This window comes from Nyctereutes procyonoides, unplaced genomic scaffold, assembly GCF_905146905.1.
Source record: "Nyctereutes procyonoides isolate TBG_1078 unplaced genomic scaffold, NYPRO_anot_genome, whole genome shotgun sequence".
In the NCBI taxonomy this organism is placed as follows: domain Eukaryota; kingdom Metazoa; phylum Chordata; class Mammalia; order Carnivora; family Canidae; genus Nyctereutes; species Nyctereutes procyonoides.
In genome coordinates this window covers 19,417,681-19,433,310 of record NW_026575139.1, presented here as the reverse complement: position 1 = coordinate 19,433,310, position 15,630 = coordinate 19,417,681, and the positions used below count along the sequence as shown (strand labels likewise).

Sequence of the window (15,630 nt, the reverse complement as noted above, 5' to 3'; positions counted from 1 at the left end):
GCTACTCTAACTGCAACAAGCTGCATTCATTTTTAAGGATTTTAAAGTGGAAATTACAATGCCTGCTGTGATAATTGTGATACTACCCTAACTGTGGCAATCACTTTAAAACTACTTCTTTGCTTATCATTAGCAATGCTAAGTGATAAAAATAATTACATCAGAAGCATTCTGGGAAATAATTGTTTAACAGTTTTGAATATTGTAAAAAAACTCCATCTAGAAAACTCCGCACCATGGATTAGGAAACAGTCTGATGACATGGTCCCTTCTAAATTTCCTCTAATTAAGTAAAATCCACAGATGATTTTCAATCACTCTCACCCCCCTTCTTTCTAGCTACCTCCCCTACATTCATGCTCACTGAACCAGTGGCCAGACCAGGCTGACAACAGAATAATCAAGGTAGAGCAATTTGCTGGGATCAGATCAGTTCAGATTCAAGTCTGAAAGCTTTACAACTCCTGTACCTCAGGGCAACGAGTCACCCAGTATGTGTCAGATGGGTTAAACTGCAAAGCACTCCACAATGAGTGCAAGGTGATCATTTATTCAATCTTCCATATATCCATGAAATTCATATGTAAATGGGAAAGCATCTTTTCCATGACAGCTCATCTGAAATAAGCATCTGTCACTCTTAAGTGCTAACAATTGATTTTATAAATATAATTGACCTACATCTTGTCTTCTTTGGAAAGAAAGTCAAGTTATCCAAGTAATTATTCTTCTGGATGTTCAGAATTCTTGACAAGTGACAAATGACAAAGCAGAAATGATACACTAAGACTAAACATGGATAAAAATCAACCTTGACTTTTCTGCTTATCATCTTATAAGCGTCTAAGTTTAATTCAACCCAAAGATACAGTTGAGAATCAACACAGGAGCATAAAATCCATTTAAAGTAACTGATTATACAAGAGAAAAGATGATGTGAAATGCATACGTGGATCAGTAAAACGCTTCTTGTTGCGATCAAAAAGGCATAAAAAGCAGAGTCTTAAAGAGCTTTGTGACCTGGTAATACTGCTCAGTCAGTGAGATTGTGAACATCACTCATGTAACTAAACCCATTATAGTTGCTGCCAGAAAATGGTCCAGTAATAACTACCACATTTTTAAATGCTCCTTTTCCAACCAATACTTAAGTTGAAATATACTAAAAACATGAGATTTTAAGATACATGCACTGGGGGAAAAGTCAGGTGATATTATAGAAGGCTTCATGATTTTTTTTCCTTTTTTTTTAAATTTTTTTGCATTTGAACATTAAAGAACAATTTCAACTTAGGGAACTAAAAGCTAAACTGAGGGACAGGGTGAATCTCTTTTAAGGGCCAACTCTAAAACCTCACAGAATGTTAAACTATTAAAAAAAAAACTTAAAAGATAAAAAACTAAGTTACTTTTACCTTGAAATAGCCAAGACAGAAAGACTCTTCTATCAAGGACATCATGATAGGTTACATGCACAGCCTGGCACTCAAGTGTTTATTCAAAGGAAGAATGAATGAATGGTTGGTCACAGCAAAAATCATTCCTTAGGAATTTGCCTTTTTATACCTGATTATTCTTGTCTGTCAGTTGATCAAGAGTTTCAGATTGTTTCTCCAATGCTCGCTCTAACTTCTTATGCTTAAGCTTCCACTGCCTGATGGACTCCTGAGCTTTCAGTTTCAGCCCTTCTCTCTTCTTCTCTGCCTCCTGTCTCAGAGCCTCTGACTGTTGGAACTCTAGAAGGTACTGCTCGGCCTGCTTGGTTGCATCCTCAGCATGGTGAGTCAGCTCTGAGATCTGAAGGTCAGCACGCTTATGTTTGGCCTCACAAGTCTCAAAGTGATTCTGGATCTCTTTAAGTTGATCCAACATCTGTAGTTGTTCCTTTTCCTTCTGTTCCAATTGCTGTGTTAAATTCTGGGAATAAAGCATGAGAAATATTAGGAACACGTTCTTGTCAAAACTGGATGCCTAACATAGTGTCAAACAAGAATCTCTAATGTCACCAAAATGGGAATCATCTGCACCAAATTCCCTTACCGGTCAGTCTAGAAAATGAGTCTCTTTCTGGGTATTTCATAAGCACATTAGCTGGTAATAATTTTTTATAGAATAGTTTCTCATTTTTAGGCTACTTCACTATCCAAAAAGGGAAAATATATATTTTCCAATTGACTGTCACCAAAATAGAAGGCCTTTTGATGAGAAAAACAATATGCATTACTTTAGTAAAAATGTAGTGCTTTGTCCAACTGAAAAAAAGGTCAATGCTTTTAAAAGTGTCAGGTTATCACCATAGTGATACGTGATATTTCACTTTCTGGCAGCACATAAAACTTTGTGACAAAAAATAAAAATATCTAACAAAAATGCACATTGATGATAGAAACATTAGTATAGATAATATCATATTTGAAAGTCCATTTAAAAGACTCAGCACGTGATGTGATGAGCACTGGGTGTTACACACAACTGATGAATTACTGAACACTGCATCTGAAACTAATGATGTACTATACATCGGCTAATTGATTTTAAATTTTTTTAAAAGACTCTCAATAAAGAGTTTATAGATAGGTTATTTCCAGATAAATCTAATGTTACTAGTTGATGAATTTAGCTCAAGCTTATATGAATCAGTGTAGGATAGATTTTTAAACAAACTTAAATTTATTTGGAATATAGTATAATTAAGAAAATCAAACTTGAACACTTAAAATCCAGTTTCCCAGAATGAGTCAACAATACATTTGGAAATTGCACTAAATCATCATGATTCATACTTACTTTAATTTGAGAAGAACTGGTAAAGATCTAATTTTAACTTCAAAAAAAATTAACTTCAAAAATGAGGACACTGCTTTTAGATAACATTTCATATGAATAAAAGAATGATGGGATCATTAACATTAAGCCACCATTGTAGAGCTTTGGAAGGGAGTAACAAATTCAGAAATAATGGATTCCATAAGCTGCCCTTCCTAAGCCTTACTTTCCAAATACCTGAGGGGCAAAGGTAACATGAAGAGGCCATGTCAGGACACTGAGATGATACTGGAGCTGGACAAACAATAAATATCATCTATATTGTAAGGCTCCTGCAAATGAAAACTGAAAACATTTACCGACTTCTGCTGACCCTCACAGCAGAAAGCCCAGTTCCAGGTTCCATTATCCCTGCATCGTGACTCAAAGTTAAATACAATTTCTTTCACGATCATGGTTTGACATTATGGCAAAAAAAAAAAAAATATATATATATATAATAATAATAATAATAATAATAATAATGCCTTGAAAACAAGATTTTCAGAGCAACAGGTTTGCATTTGCTCAGTTCGCTAAATTCAATGCAGCCTGGAAGAGATGAGTCACTCCTTTATCTACCCAAACCAAACAGTAAATTGAGAACTGTGCACTTGTTTGTATGGAAAATTCTAAAATGAAATCAGAAAACCATAGCAGTAGTGGTTTACCAGTTTGCCCTTATCAAAGTTTTACCACAAAACTAGAAATCAGCTTTATTAACTAGTAGTATTCATGTGATTTCTCTATCAGCAGAGAGATACCAATATTTTTTTTTCTCAACAAACACTTGGAGAGTGGGTACCCTTCTTATGTGTTAGACACATAGCTTACAGAACAGTTAACGGGGCCCAGCTTTGAACCAAAAAAGTAAATAACATATATTGGGGAGATATTCATGATACCAGCTAGATTACAACAGCAGATAATGCTAGATGCTAAAACGATGGGCAGTTACCTGAAGGGGCCTGTATTCTACAGTGCAGCTGGGGAAGACCTCTCTTGGGAGGTGACATATGAGTTGAGATCTAAATGAGAAGGAGCTAGCAATAATAATTATTATTACTATTGAGGTTTATTGAGCACTTGAGTTGTGCAAAGGATTGAGCAAATGCTTTATAGGAATGACCTCACTCGATCCCAATATTACTATCTTGATTTTAGTGATGTGTAACCAACTCTCGGAACTTGCCCAAGATCACATATCTAATATGTGAGGGAATAGGATTCAGACCCAGACTGTCTGGCTTCAGAGCCCATGTTTTCAACTTTTTGCTAAGCGGCCAGACTCTCAAATGACCCTAACTCCATGCCTCTCTGTCATCTACTACCACAGACCTATCTTAGTGGCTTTTTCCAGAACTGCCACCTCTGAAGCAAGAGTTATGTCTCAGTACTCCCTTCCTCCACTAATCCCTCCTCTCACTCCTCCCCACTCCTCAGGACTTTTGCTTTATCTACCAATTTTCCTGGTTCCCTCAATCCTTTCCTTCTGATACATCTGCTCTTCATTGTCAGGAAGATGACCACGCCTTGACATTTCTTTTGCTGGCTTTAAATCCAAGTTCTTTGACCTAACTTCCTTAATTTTCACTTTAACCACTTTCTTGTTCATATCTCAAACTCCTTTTTAAAACTGAGCTTAGGGCAGCCCGCATGGCTCAGCGGTTTAGCACCGCCTTCAGCCCAGGGCATGATCCTGGAGACCGGGGATTGAGTCCCATGACGGGCTCCTTCCATGGAACCTGCTTCTCCCTCTGCCTGTGTCTCTGCCTCTCTCTCTCTCTCTCTCTCTCTCTCTCTCTCTCTCTCTCTCTCTCTTTCTGTGTGTGTCTCATGAATAAATAAATAAAATCTTAAAAAAAAAAAAAGACAACTGAACTTAAATGTCAAAAAAACACCCGCTCTGGGGGAATTAACTAACTTCCTGTTTCCTTTATCAGGTTACTAAATCTTCTAAGGAAAATCACAGAGGGGTATCAGTTGATGTGATGGCACATGAAGAGGCAACTCCTCAGTACCCAGAAATTCTACTGCATGCCTCTTCCCAGTCCACACAGTGGCCCTTCCAAAATGTCCTGTCTTGGACCTACCATCTTTTCACTCACTTCTAGTATGTAACATAGCTCCTTCTTAAGAAATAAAATTAAACCTTTTAGGCAGGACATCCTCCAAATTTCCTTAACGTACCATTCTGAAACTTAACAATGGTTAGTCGTCCCCATCTCTAGCCTCTAAAGAAAAGAGATCCTTCTTAGACAAATTACCTATCTTTGTAATTTCCTTCCACATCTATGAAGGGCTTTGCTACATTAATTATGTCCTCTCTTCCTTGTATTGAACCACTCTTCCTTTTTCCCCCCTTTTTAAAAAGATTTTTATTTATTTACTCATATATAAATGAGAGAAAGAGGCAGAGACATAGGCAGAGGGAGAAGCAGGCTCCCTGCAGGGAGCCTTGATGCAGGACTAGATCCCAGGATCACCACCAGAGCCAAAGGCAGATGTTCAACCACTGAGCCACCCAGGTGCCCCTGAACCTCTCTTTTCCTATTGGATCATTCTTCTTTATCATTCCCATCTTTAAAAAAAAAATCACAGTAATAATTTTTTCTTAATGAAACAAATTGAAGAGGATACAAACAAATGGAAAGATAGTCCATGTTCATGACTTGGAAGAATCAATGCTGTTAAAATGTCATACTACCCAAAGCAATCTACAGTTTTAATGCAACCCCTATCAAAATACCAAAAGCATTTTCACAGAACTAGAACAAATAATCCTAAAATGTGTATGGAACTGCAAAAGACCCCAAGTAGTAAAGCAATCTGAAAAGGAAGAACAAAGCTAGAAGTATCACAATCTCAGATTTCAAGATATACTACAAAACTATAATAATCACAACAGTATGATACTGGCACAGAAATAAGTACATAGATCAACAGCACAGATTATCGAATCCAGCAATAAACCCATGCTTTTATGGTCAATTAATCAATGAAAAAGGAGGCACAAATATACAACAAGAAAAGACAGTCTCTTTAGTGATATTGGAAAAACTGCATAGCTACATGCAAAGGAATGAAACTGGACCACTTTCTTTAAAAATGCAAAAAATAAACTCAAAACGGATTAAACACTTAAGTATGAGATCTGAAACCATAAAATTTCTAAAAGAAAATATAGACAGTAATTTCTTTGACATCAGCCATAGAAACAATTTATCCAAATACGTCTCCTTTACAAGGAAAACAAAGTAAAATTAAACCACTGGGTTTACACCAAAATAAAAAGCTTTTGTACTGTAAAGGAAACCATCAACAAAACAAAATGGCAACCTACCGAGTAGTAGAATATATTTGCAAATGAGATACCCGATAAGGAGTTAATATCCAAAATATATGAAGAACTTATACAACTCAACACCAAAAAGCAATAATCCAATTAAAAAATGGACAGATAATCTAAACAGACCTTTTTCTAAAGAAGACATACAGATGGCCAACAGACCCATGAAAAAAATGCTCAACATCATTAATCAGCAAGAAAATGCAAATTAAAACCACAATGAGATATCACTTTATACCTGTCAGAATGGCTAAAATTAAAAACACAAGAAATTACAAGGTGTTGGTACGGATGTGGGAAAAAAGGAACCTTATGCACTATTGGAGGGAATGTAAATTGATGTAGCCACTGTGGGAAACAGTATGAAGTTTCCTCAAAAAATTACAACTAGAATTACCGTATGATTCAGTAATTCCACTAACGGGGATTTACTCAAAGAAGATGAAAATACTAATTCAAAAGGATACACGCACTCCTATGTTTATTGCAGCATTATTTACAACAGCCAAGATACAACCCAAACGTCAACCCAAATGCCCATTCATAGATGAATAAAGATGTGATACACACACACACACACACACACACACACACACACACACACACACTGGAGTATTATTATTCATTTATAAGAAAGAATGAAATCTTGCTGTTTGCAACAGTATGGATAAACCTAGAGGATATAATGCTAACTGAAATAAGTCAATCAGAGAAACACAAATACCATATGATTTCACTCATTTGTGGTATTTAAAAAAAAAGAACAAATGAACAAAGAAACAAAAGAGACAAAAAAAACAGACTTACACACAGAGAATGAAATAGCTATTGTCAGAAAAGAAGGGGATAGAGGTATGGTGGGGAAATAGATAAAGGGGATTAAGGTACACTTATCTTGATGAGCACTGAGAAATGTGCAAAATTGTTGAGTCATTGTGTTGTGCACATGAAACTAATGTAGCAAAGTGTGTTAATTATACTTAAGCAAAAAAATAAAATCATAGAAATAATTTTTTTAATGAAACAAACAAAAACCTTTATTAATCCAATGAGATCTAACCAGCACCCTATACTCTTCTTCCTACTAAGCCAAATTCCTGGAAAGAGCAGTCCATACCTGGTACCCCACAATTTTATTCCTAATTCATTTCCTCAATTGTTGGATTTGGTTTCCATCCCTATCATACAATTAAAATAGCTCTCACCCAAAGATCACCTACAGCCAAATATAATGGACTCTAAAACTCTACCCTAATTTCCTTGTAGCATGTGACACGGTCATTTGCCCTTTGTGACTTTTAAGTCTCTCTTCTTCCCTGACTTTCATAATTCCCCTCTTTGCTAGTTCCCCTTTTTCTTCCTGTTCTTTAATAATCTCATTTCCTAGGTCTCTTCTACCATTTAGCTTTTAAATACAGAAACAGTACAAGGTTCTAGTATTAAGCACCATTCTACCAGAAAATATCTGCAGTAAGTAAACATGTAGCTAGATAAAGATATTTAATAAAGGTGTTCTAATTCAGAAGTCAAACTGATTTTCTAAACTCCAGGCCTTTAAATATTGAATTATATAATGATTTCCTACATTTGGGAATCCCACAGGCATCTTAATTTTAGCATGTCAAAAAACTGAATAAATCTGATGCCCGACTCCTAACAATTAAGGTAGTCCTACTTATAAAATGGTGGTAAAGGCTCTCTCTGCTAAGACTATATAGAAATGGGAGTGGAATTGTATATCTAAATAGTGAGAAAGTCTGAAATAACTGCTATGGGAAAAGAGAAAATGAACAAGAGATAAATGTTTAAAAGCTAACAAACAAATAATGTCATAGTCAGATAGTCTCAAATTTATAATGGATTCAAATATACAAAATTCTTCAACTTTCTCCAGCAAGCTTTTGAACCTAAAAGGAAAATAAGTTCAGAACTATTTATTTCTTCTGTAATTGTAGAACAATAAGAATAGGTACATGATTAACATCTGTAAGCCCAGAGTTTAAGCACATAAATTTCTTTATTCTCACATTTTAAAAATTACAGACTTTCATATTAACATATTACACACAATAACTCGCTTAGAAGAATATTTGAAAATACTATGGCATTAATTGGGTATATAAGTATAAATGAATAGAAAAGGATGTGGTTCTGGGATGCCTGGGTGGCTCAGCGGTTGAGCATCTGCCTTTGGCTCAGGTTGTGATCCTGGGGCCCTAGCATCGAATCCCGCATCGGGCTCTCCTGGAGGAGCCTGCTTCTCCCACTGCCTATGTCTCTACCTCTCTCTCTGTGTCTCTCATTAATAAATAAATTAAATCTTAAAAAAGAAAAGAAAAGGATATTCTAATTGTAAATAACTGTGGTTCTTACCATTGATGGGAAAGTAGGTTTGAATTTGAACTCAAAGAATACTGCCTCTAACTGTCCCGAGTCTAGAAACGGTTGCTACTGATTTGCTCTCATCAGTCTATTTATATTATGCTTCAGGTAAAACCTGTCATAGAATTCCTTCCTAATATTCACTCCTTGGTAGGTTCTATTCAGTCACTGTTTTGACACTATCTTTAATCCATCTTCCACAAATAACCAATCAGAATAATCTAATTGTAATAAACATTTCTCCCCCATCTATCAAGAGATTATATTACAGAACCTGCATAAAAACCCTTCACATAAGCACACACCTATGGAGAGCATACAGGTAAACAAACACATCATTATTCCACAGATAAATGCTTTCAGGGTAGGCAGGTATTCTAAATATTAGTATCTTCCTATGTATTAGATGAAATGCTAAATGAAAAGCAATTTTCATATTTATTCCATTAGGATGATTTTCAATTCTATTACTATGATCATTCCATTCCTGGAAGCCTCTTCTATCCTAAAGAACATTTTATAGTTAAACTGTGTGAAATTATCTCAGCTACTAGAACAGGGTAGTTAAAAATCATATCACTTAATCAAGTCTATTATTTATTTCTCACTATATAAGTACTGTCAAAGACAGGAATCATCCAAAAACACAGAATGTCCTTTTTTTCCCCCAAGAATTCCATCCAGCTACATGGGAGAAAAACCTTTGAGGTTCTGTAGCCAGTCCTGAGAATTAAACCAACGTAAAATAGATTAACAGGAGAAAAGAACACAAATTGTATTTAATATTTTTACTTCTACATAGGAGCCTTTGTTGAAAAAATGAAGATCCAAAGAAGGGTTCTATTTAGAGCCAAGAGTTCCTAAGCCTTTTTGACAGAGAAATTATGGAAAGTTGACATGAAAAAGGAAAAGGGATCTAATAAGCTTCAAGGGGTAGTTAACTGTGGGAAAATGACTAGGAAATATATGGAGGAAACTAACTGGAGATCAGGATGATTTTAGGTTTGTTTGTACAAGTCTGTTTTAGAATCAACTCCCAATCTGCACTGATAAAAAAATGTTCTCTTCCTGGTAGATGGAAGGCACTTTCCTCATGGAAAATATTATGACTTCCGTTAGGTAGAAAAAGAGGGGTCAGAGTACCCTTCCTACATCTACTATTTCTCAAGGGCCCTCAACTCAATATATGCCAAAGTGACACTTTTGGGGTGGTCTGTTCAGATCCCCTTCACAGCACCTTACCAAAGGTTTATAAAAGCTCCAACTCAATATAAAACCTTACACATTTGATTTCTCTTTTATCTCTTTCTTCAGGTGGGAAAAAAAAAGTTAATAAGGAATTGTGTTGAAGGTCTCAGGTTTGCTGATAACTAGAAGGATTCACTGGATTCAGCATACAGTCATACTTATGCTAAGATTTATGAGAGTGGAAAAAAAAAGATTTATGAGAGTGAAACGATACAAGGCAAAATCAGCAAAGGGAAGAGAACATGGGTTATAGTCCAGAGGAACCCAGGCACAAGCTTCCAGGAGTCCTCTCCCTGTAGTCACACTGGATCTGTTCAATTCTTTCAGCAGTGAATTCTGACAACATGTGTAAAGTACTGTCTACCAGGGAAACTCATTAGACACTAAGGGCCCCAAGTTTTAATTAGAAGCCAGTCACTGAGCTACTATCTGCCTAATAAGTACCAAAATTCCAGACTCTGAGGAGCAAAGCAGGTGTTCAATATAAACCACATTCTTTGTACAAAAGTTTAGGCACCATGAGCTACATCTTATCATTTAAGGAAAGTTTCTTACTTGATTTTCATTAAAGCTCCCAGATGTCAAACAGGACCTATTTTGGAAGCAGACCTAAGGAAGTGGTCTCTTGTCTACTATGTTAACTCCTTTCTTCTCAGTAGTAAAATGGCAAAAAAAGAAAAAAAAAAGAATGCATTATAACAATGCATTTAGGAGATAGCAGAAAAGAACTCTCTCCTTTTAAAACTGATTGGCTTTGGCTACCAATGTCTCCCTTTTTAATTGCTACAGTGATTGCATTCAAATTATACCTACAAACAGCCTACTCATAAGAATAAGGCAGATGAAGAAGACATCAAAATGAAAACAGAAGATGAAAAATAGATATTCTATTTTTAAAAAGTAGTTGTGGATAGGACCACCATAAATTCTAGCTTTAACTGTTCACACGTTTAAGATCGTAATTTTACATATGTGGGTTACAAAAAAATATTTACCAACATAAAATTACAAAAGTGGAAAAAGTGAACTAGGTAGGGGGAAAATGAAGTAAATTTACAGAATAAAGAAATCAGTTCTGTCTAGTATACGAGAATCTTTCGATCTGCCTTCTTTCTATTTCTCATACTCATAAAAAAAATGCTATGCCTACATTGGAACACTTTCCATTAAAGGACAATAAATAGACTACTGTGTAGGTGACAACAATAATTATTTGCTCACTGGTATCATTACAAATTAATACAATTTCTCCTCTACTCTTATTTAATAGTGAATACACAAAAACAAATATTGATTCCATATCACTGTATTATTGACTTGGATACCAGCCAAAAAAATCTCTTAAAGAATTAAATAAGTTACCACGTTATCTCCTGAGATAGGAGGAAATCCTACACAGGAATTACACAATCTCTGAAGTAGAGGTGTTTCTGGAACATTTTTAAAAATGAGAGGGGGAAAAAAATCACAGAATAAAGTTGACTTGGCTAAAACAAAATCAGAGGTAGACTAGTTATCCCCTTCTATGTTCAAGACACTGGCTAGGCACAGAGGAAAGTAATATATGAGAAACACTAATTGGGACAAATATGATCAAGCAGGAACGAAGTAACATCATTGTTAGCTAGTAGAAACAGGATTTAAGTTAGTAAATTAAAGAGAAACTACTCTGATCAACAAGAAATCATAAAGAAAGACCCATAAAATAAGGAGACAATGGGCAAACTCAAGTGTGAAGAAGAGAAAAGATTGGGTCACTGATAAAGGACAGGCATTTAAGAGCAAGGGTAGCATGAGCAAGAGCCACAGACGGGGCCATCAGGGCTATTCATGAAGAGTGAAAGTCCAGAGGGCTAGAAAGAGATTAAAAAGTAAGGTCAGAAACCAGGCTAGGGGAATGCTGAACTCCAATTTAAGCTTTCAAAAGTTTCTTAGCAGGGGAATAATATGATCAGATATGTGCTTGAGAAAGATTAATCACCAAAGGACATCATACTAACACCAGGATATTAAAATATAATAGCAACATTAAAAATAATTGAAGATCATCCTTTTAAAGCAGGAATGGACTTTTAGAACCAATTTTTTTTTCTCATCTGAATTCAATTTCAGCAATCAAATTCAATAGAGTTGGCTTATAGTAGATACGAATGCCATCTATGGCATTCAGGAGACTAGGAAAAAGAAGAAACCACTTGTCAGTCTTTTTGAATAAAATACAGGCATGTTTCCATTCAATCCAATAAACATTGCACTCAGAACAACCAAGCTACTGAGACACAAAGATGAATAAGATGGCACAGTTCTACATTCTACTGCTACAGAGAACCATACAGTGTAGTTAGGGAAATAGACACATAACAGTTATTTTTAATAAAAGTGTTAGATATGAGCAATTTTTTCTCCTGTATTTCAAATTCTGTCTCTCTTTCCAATTTATGCTTCCTAATCTGTACTTACATTTCATTCTTCAGTGTCTTCATCTGTCCTTATCTTTATATGATGTTTTCTAACAATGATTCTTTGTCAAAAAGAAAAGAGCCCTGAGCTAACACCATTAAGTGGTGGCTAAGGGAACAAAAAGAAGATAATTTGCACTTGCTAGTAAAAGTAATAAAGACAAAGAGAAAGCAAAAAAAGGTAGAAGGCAAGAAAAAGAAAGAGGTAGAAACACAGCTAAAGAGAAAACAAATGCCCATGCCAGCCAGTCAATGTCAGAACCCAAACAACAGCCAACACCACTATGGCAAGACTGGGCATGGCACGCCTGTTCTTTTTTCCCTTCCATGCCTTTCATGATGAAAGGGCTCATAACATTGGTGTTGGCAGGGGAAATGGGAAATGGGTTTGAGAGGAGAATGGGAAAGAAGGAACAGATTAACAAGAGAATCTGATCAACTAGACACCTCCCAAAAAGTCTTTTGTAAGAATTCAAAACAACTTGATTCTGTAATGTTTGAAAAAGAATGATCCCAAATTAGGGGCAAGTCAAATGGAAATATAGTCATCTGTAAAGGCTCTATTTACTAATGAAAAATTAGTGGAGAGAAAAAGCCACTTGTTCAATTTGTTCAGTTTTCCCAAACAGTTTGATAAAAGCCTCTTCTAAATTCTGGACAAAAAATTACCTATAAATTTTTCTTTTAATTTTTATAATTGCTAGCCTTTGAGTTTTAGATACATGAAATATATAGCACAACAGTTATACACATGCACACATAACATACTTTTTAGTACACAAGGGTAAACATGTATACTGTAAAATCATGTGTTTATATTATACTCACTTTATTGAAAGTTAAAAAACAAGTTTAAATTTTAACTATTATAAAGATTAAGAGTTTTTATATCTTGTCATTGATGTCAAGTTCATTTTATGCACAAATGTTTTGTTTCCCAAGTCTCCTTGGTTGGAAACATCATTCTAATTATAAGATTTCTCATATAAAAACACACAAACCACAAAAGATTGATCTGTTTTGCAATACAGTTTCTAGAAACCCAGCACAGTGAAAAGCAGCAACTGCCTGTTATCAAAATGGTAAACTGAAACAAAATGATATCTAAAGTATAGGCAAATATAAAGTTAAATTCTTCATAAAGACAAAAATGGTAACATTAAAGTTAATAAGTAAGAAGCCTCAAGTAGAACACGGTTTGAAACAGAATTCAATCAATTATCTTAATACTGACTCTGTGAACAAAGATAAGGCTAATTCCAGCCCAAAATATGACTGTCTTAAAGCAGACATAAGATGAAAACACAGACTGACCCGGGATATTCAAAATGAGATGCAAATATTTCAGTGAGAACAAGAGGACTGATTCAAGTATAGGAAAAAAATTAAAATTTTACTTATATTTTCTGTATTTATTGAAATTAAACTCTTTTCCAGAGTTAGGTTAGTTAAGTAACCTAAAATGGACAGGAAGCTTTAAAAACAAAAATCATCAAAGAAACTATACACTGAGGGGTGCCTGGGTAGCACAGTAGTCTAAGTGCCTGACTCTTGGTTTCTGCTCAGGTTGAGATCTCAGGGTCATGAGATGGAGCCTCATGTCTGGCTCTGTGCTCAGTGCAGAGTCTCTTAAGACTCTCTCTCTTTCTCTCTCTCTCTCCCCTCCCTTCCCCATGCTTGCTCTCTCTCTCAAATAAATTAAAAAAGAAAGAAAGAACGAATGAACAACACATTGAATATAACATTACAATATATGGATAGGTATTTGTAAATGTGACATTAGGATTAACATGAATTCAACCAGCATTTGCAGAGTGCCAATCATGGGCACAAGGCTAGGCTCAAGGGCTATGAAAAATATAAGGTAAGGTCATGTTTCTCAGCTAAAAGAAAACCTGATTACTGGCACTTGGTTTATGACCTGACTGACAGCAGTTGGCCCCCATCTCCACCTCCTTCTATTATATACTCTCTTATCCCATAGAGGCTACAAAACTGAATGTTAAGCACTTCCTTGAGCTAGGTTTGGGGGCAAATTAGACTCAATATAGAGAAAATTAGAATGTGGAAACTGAGTAGAGACAATATACTTGATAATTTGGCTTTTTGCTACTGGCCAGCAAGGTCTTAGAGATGTAATTTATTTTGTTCTGTAGTGAATATGCCCCCTTTGTGCTTTCCCTTCTTAGAAGCCTAGGCAAGGCATGTATGCAAACAACTATTGCATAAAATACCTAGAGCAGTTCTATTTTGCACACTAACCCTTAATTGATGTTATAAAGTTTTATAACATCAATTACCATGTAAACATCTTTATACAATTACCATGTATAACATCTTTACCATGTAAACAAAAGAACAGATTTAATAGGATTTCACCTCAAATTCTCAGATTCTCAATTAAGCCATGCCCACTCACCTCTATTGGGAAATTAGCCTGACATATTCTTGCATGTCTTGATAAGCTCATTCATTTCAGTATAATTTAGGTGTTCCATGAACTGATAGTGAGAGGACAACTAATCAATTTTCCACAGTCAGGTGAAATAAGGGAAATATCTGAATAAAAGAACTCAAACCAATCAAAATAAGCATTGTAGCCCTGAAATACAGCTACAGGCAGCTAACTTAGGCCATCACTTGTTGGGATCATATTATTAAAAATTTCTGAAGTCATGATTGGTTGAAAGTAGAATATATGCTTAAAATTTATGAGTCAATTATTCTTAACAAGCAAAATACATATTAATAATATTGAAAAACTGATTCAAATCCTTTTATGAGTTAAAGATCAACTACATAAATATTAGGGGCCAATGCAGTAACCATTTCACAAATAATTCTTCCTTTACAAATAGAACCTTCTGTCTTTTCTATCCTTCTAATTTGGCTACATATACTATTATCATTTTCTTTTTGCCAAATGAAGCAGACACATGTAAAAGGACATTAATCCCAAATAACAGGTTCCTCGGTCTTTCTCAGTGATTAAAAATAATTATTTCTCCACAAATCCTATGAGAATGTATCTGCTTCATACAACTACAGTTTCCTTGTACTTTTTAATGAAACATGATACTAAGCTCAAGCAAAGTACAGAAAATAATGTTCAATTAATTAAATACATTCATTTCTTTGTGAAGAAATAAAATATTAACTTCTGTTTCATTAGCCATGATGTTCACTACACAGAACATTTTAAATGCACATTTCTTCAGAGTGTTCAACTTAAAAACACAAGGGGATATATAATTAATACTGAGGTCCCAGCAACACACTGGGGAAATTCTGACCTGGGCACACATATCTGAAATACATTTCTGTTTTCTTAGTTCTTCTCACACTCTTATTAGACTGATAATTTTAACTCTGCAACTCTAATATTTA

The 15,630-nt window shown here is 35.1% G+C and overlaps 1 protein-coding gene across 4 annotated transcripts in view; it reads right to left on the bottom strand.

Moving 5' to 3' along the window:
• CEP128 (centrosomal protein 128) overlaps positions 1–15,630 on the bottom strand; it is a 396,245-nt gene that overhangs the window by 260,512 nt on the left and 120,103 nt on the right. For all 4 annotated transcript variants that reach the window (XM_055304558.1, XM_055304557.1, XM_055304559.1 and 1 more), the window contains exon 14: positions 1,567–1,917. In XM_055304558.1, coding sequence (XP_055160533.1) covers positions 1,567–1,917 — 351 coding nt within the window. The remainder of the gene's footprint in view (positions 1–1,566; positions 1,918–15,630) is intronic.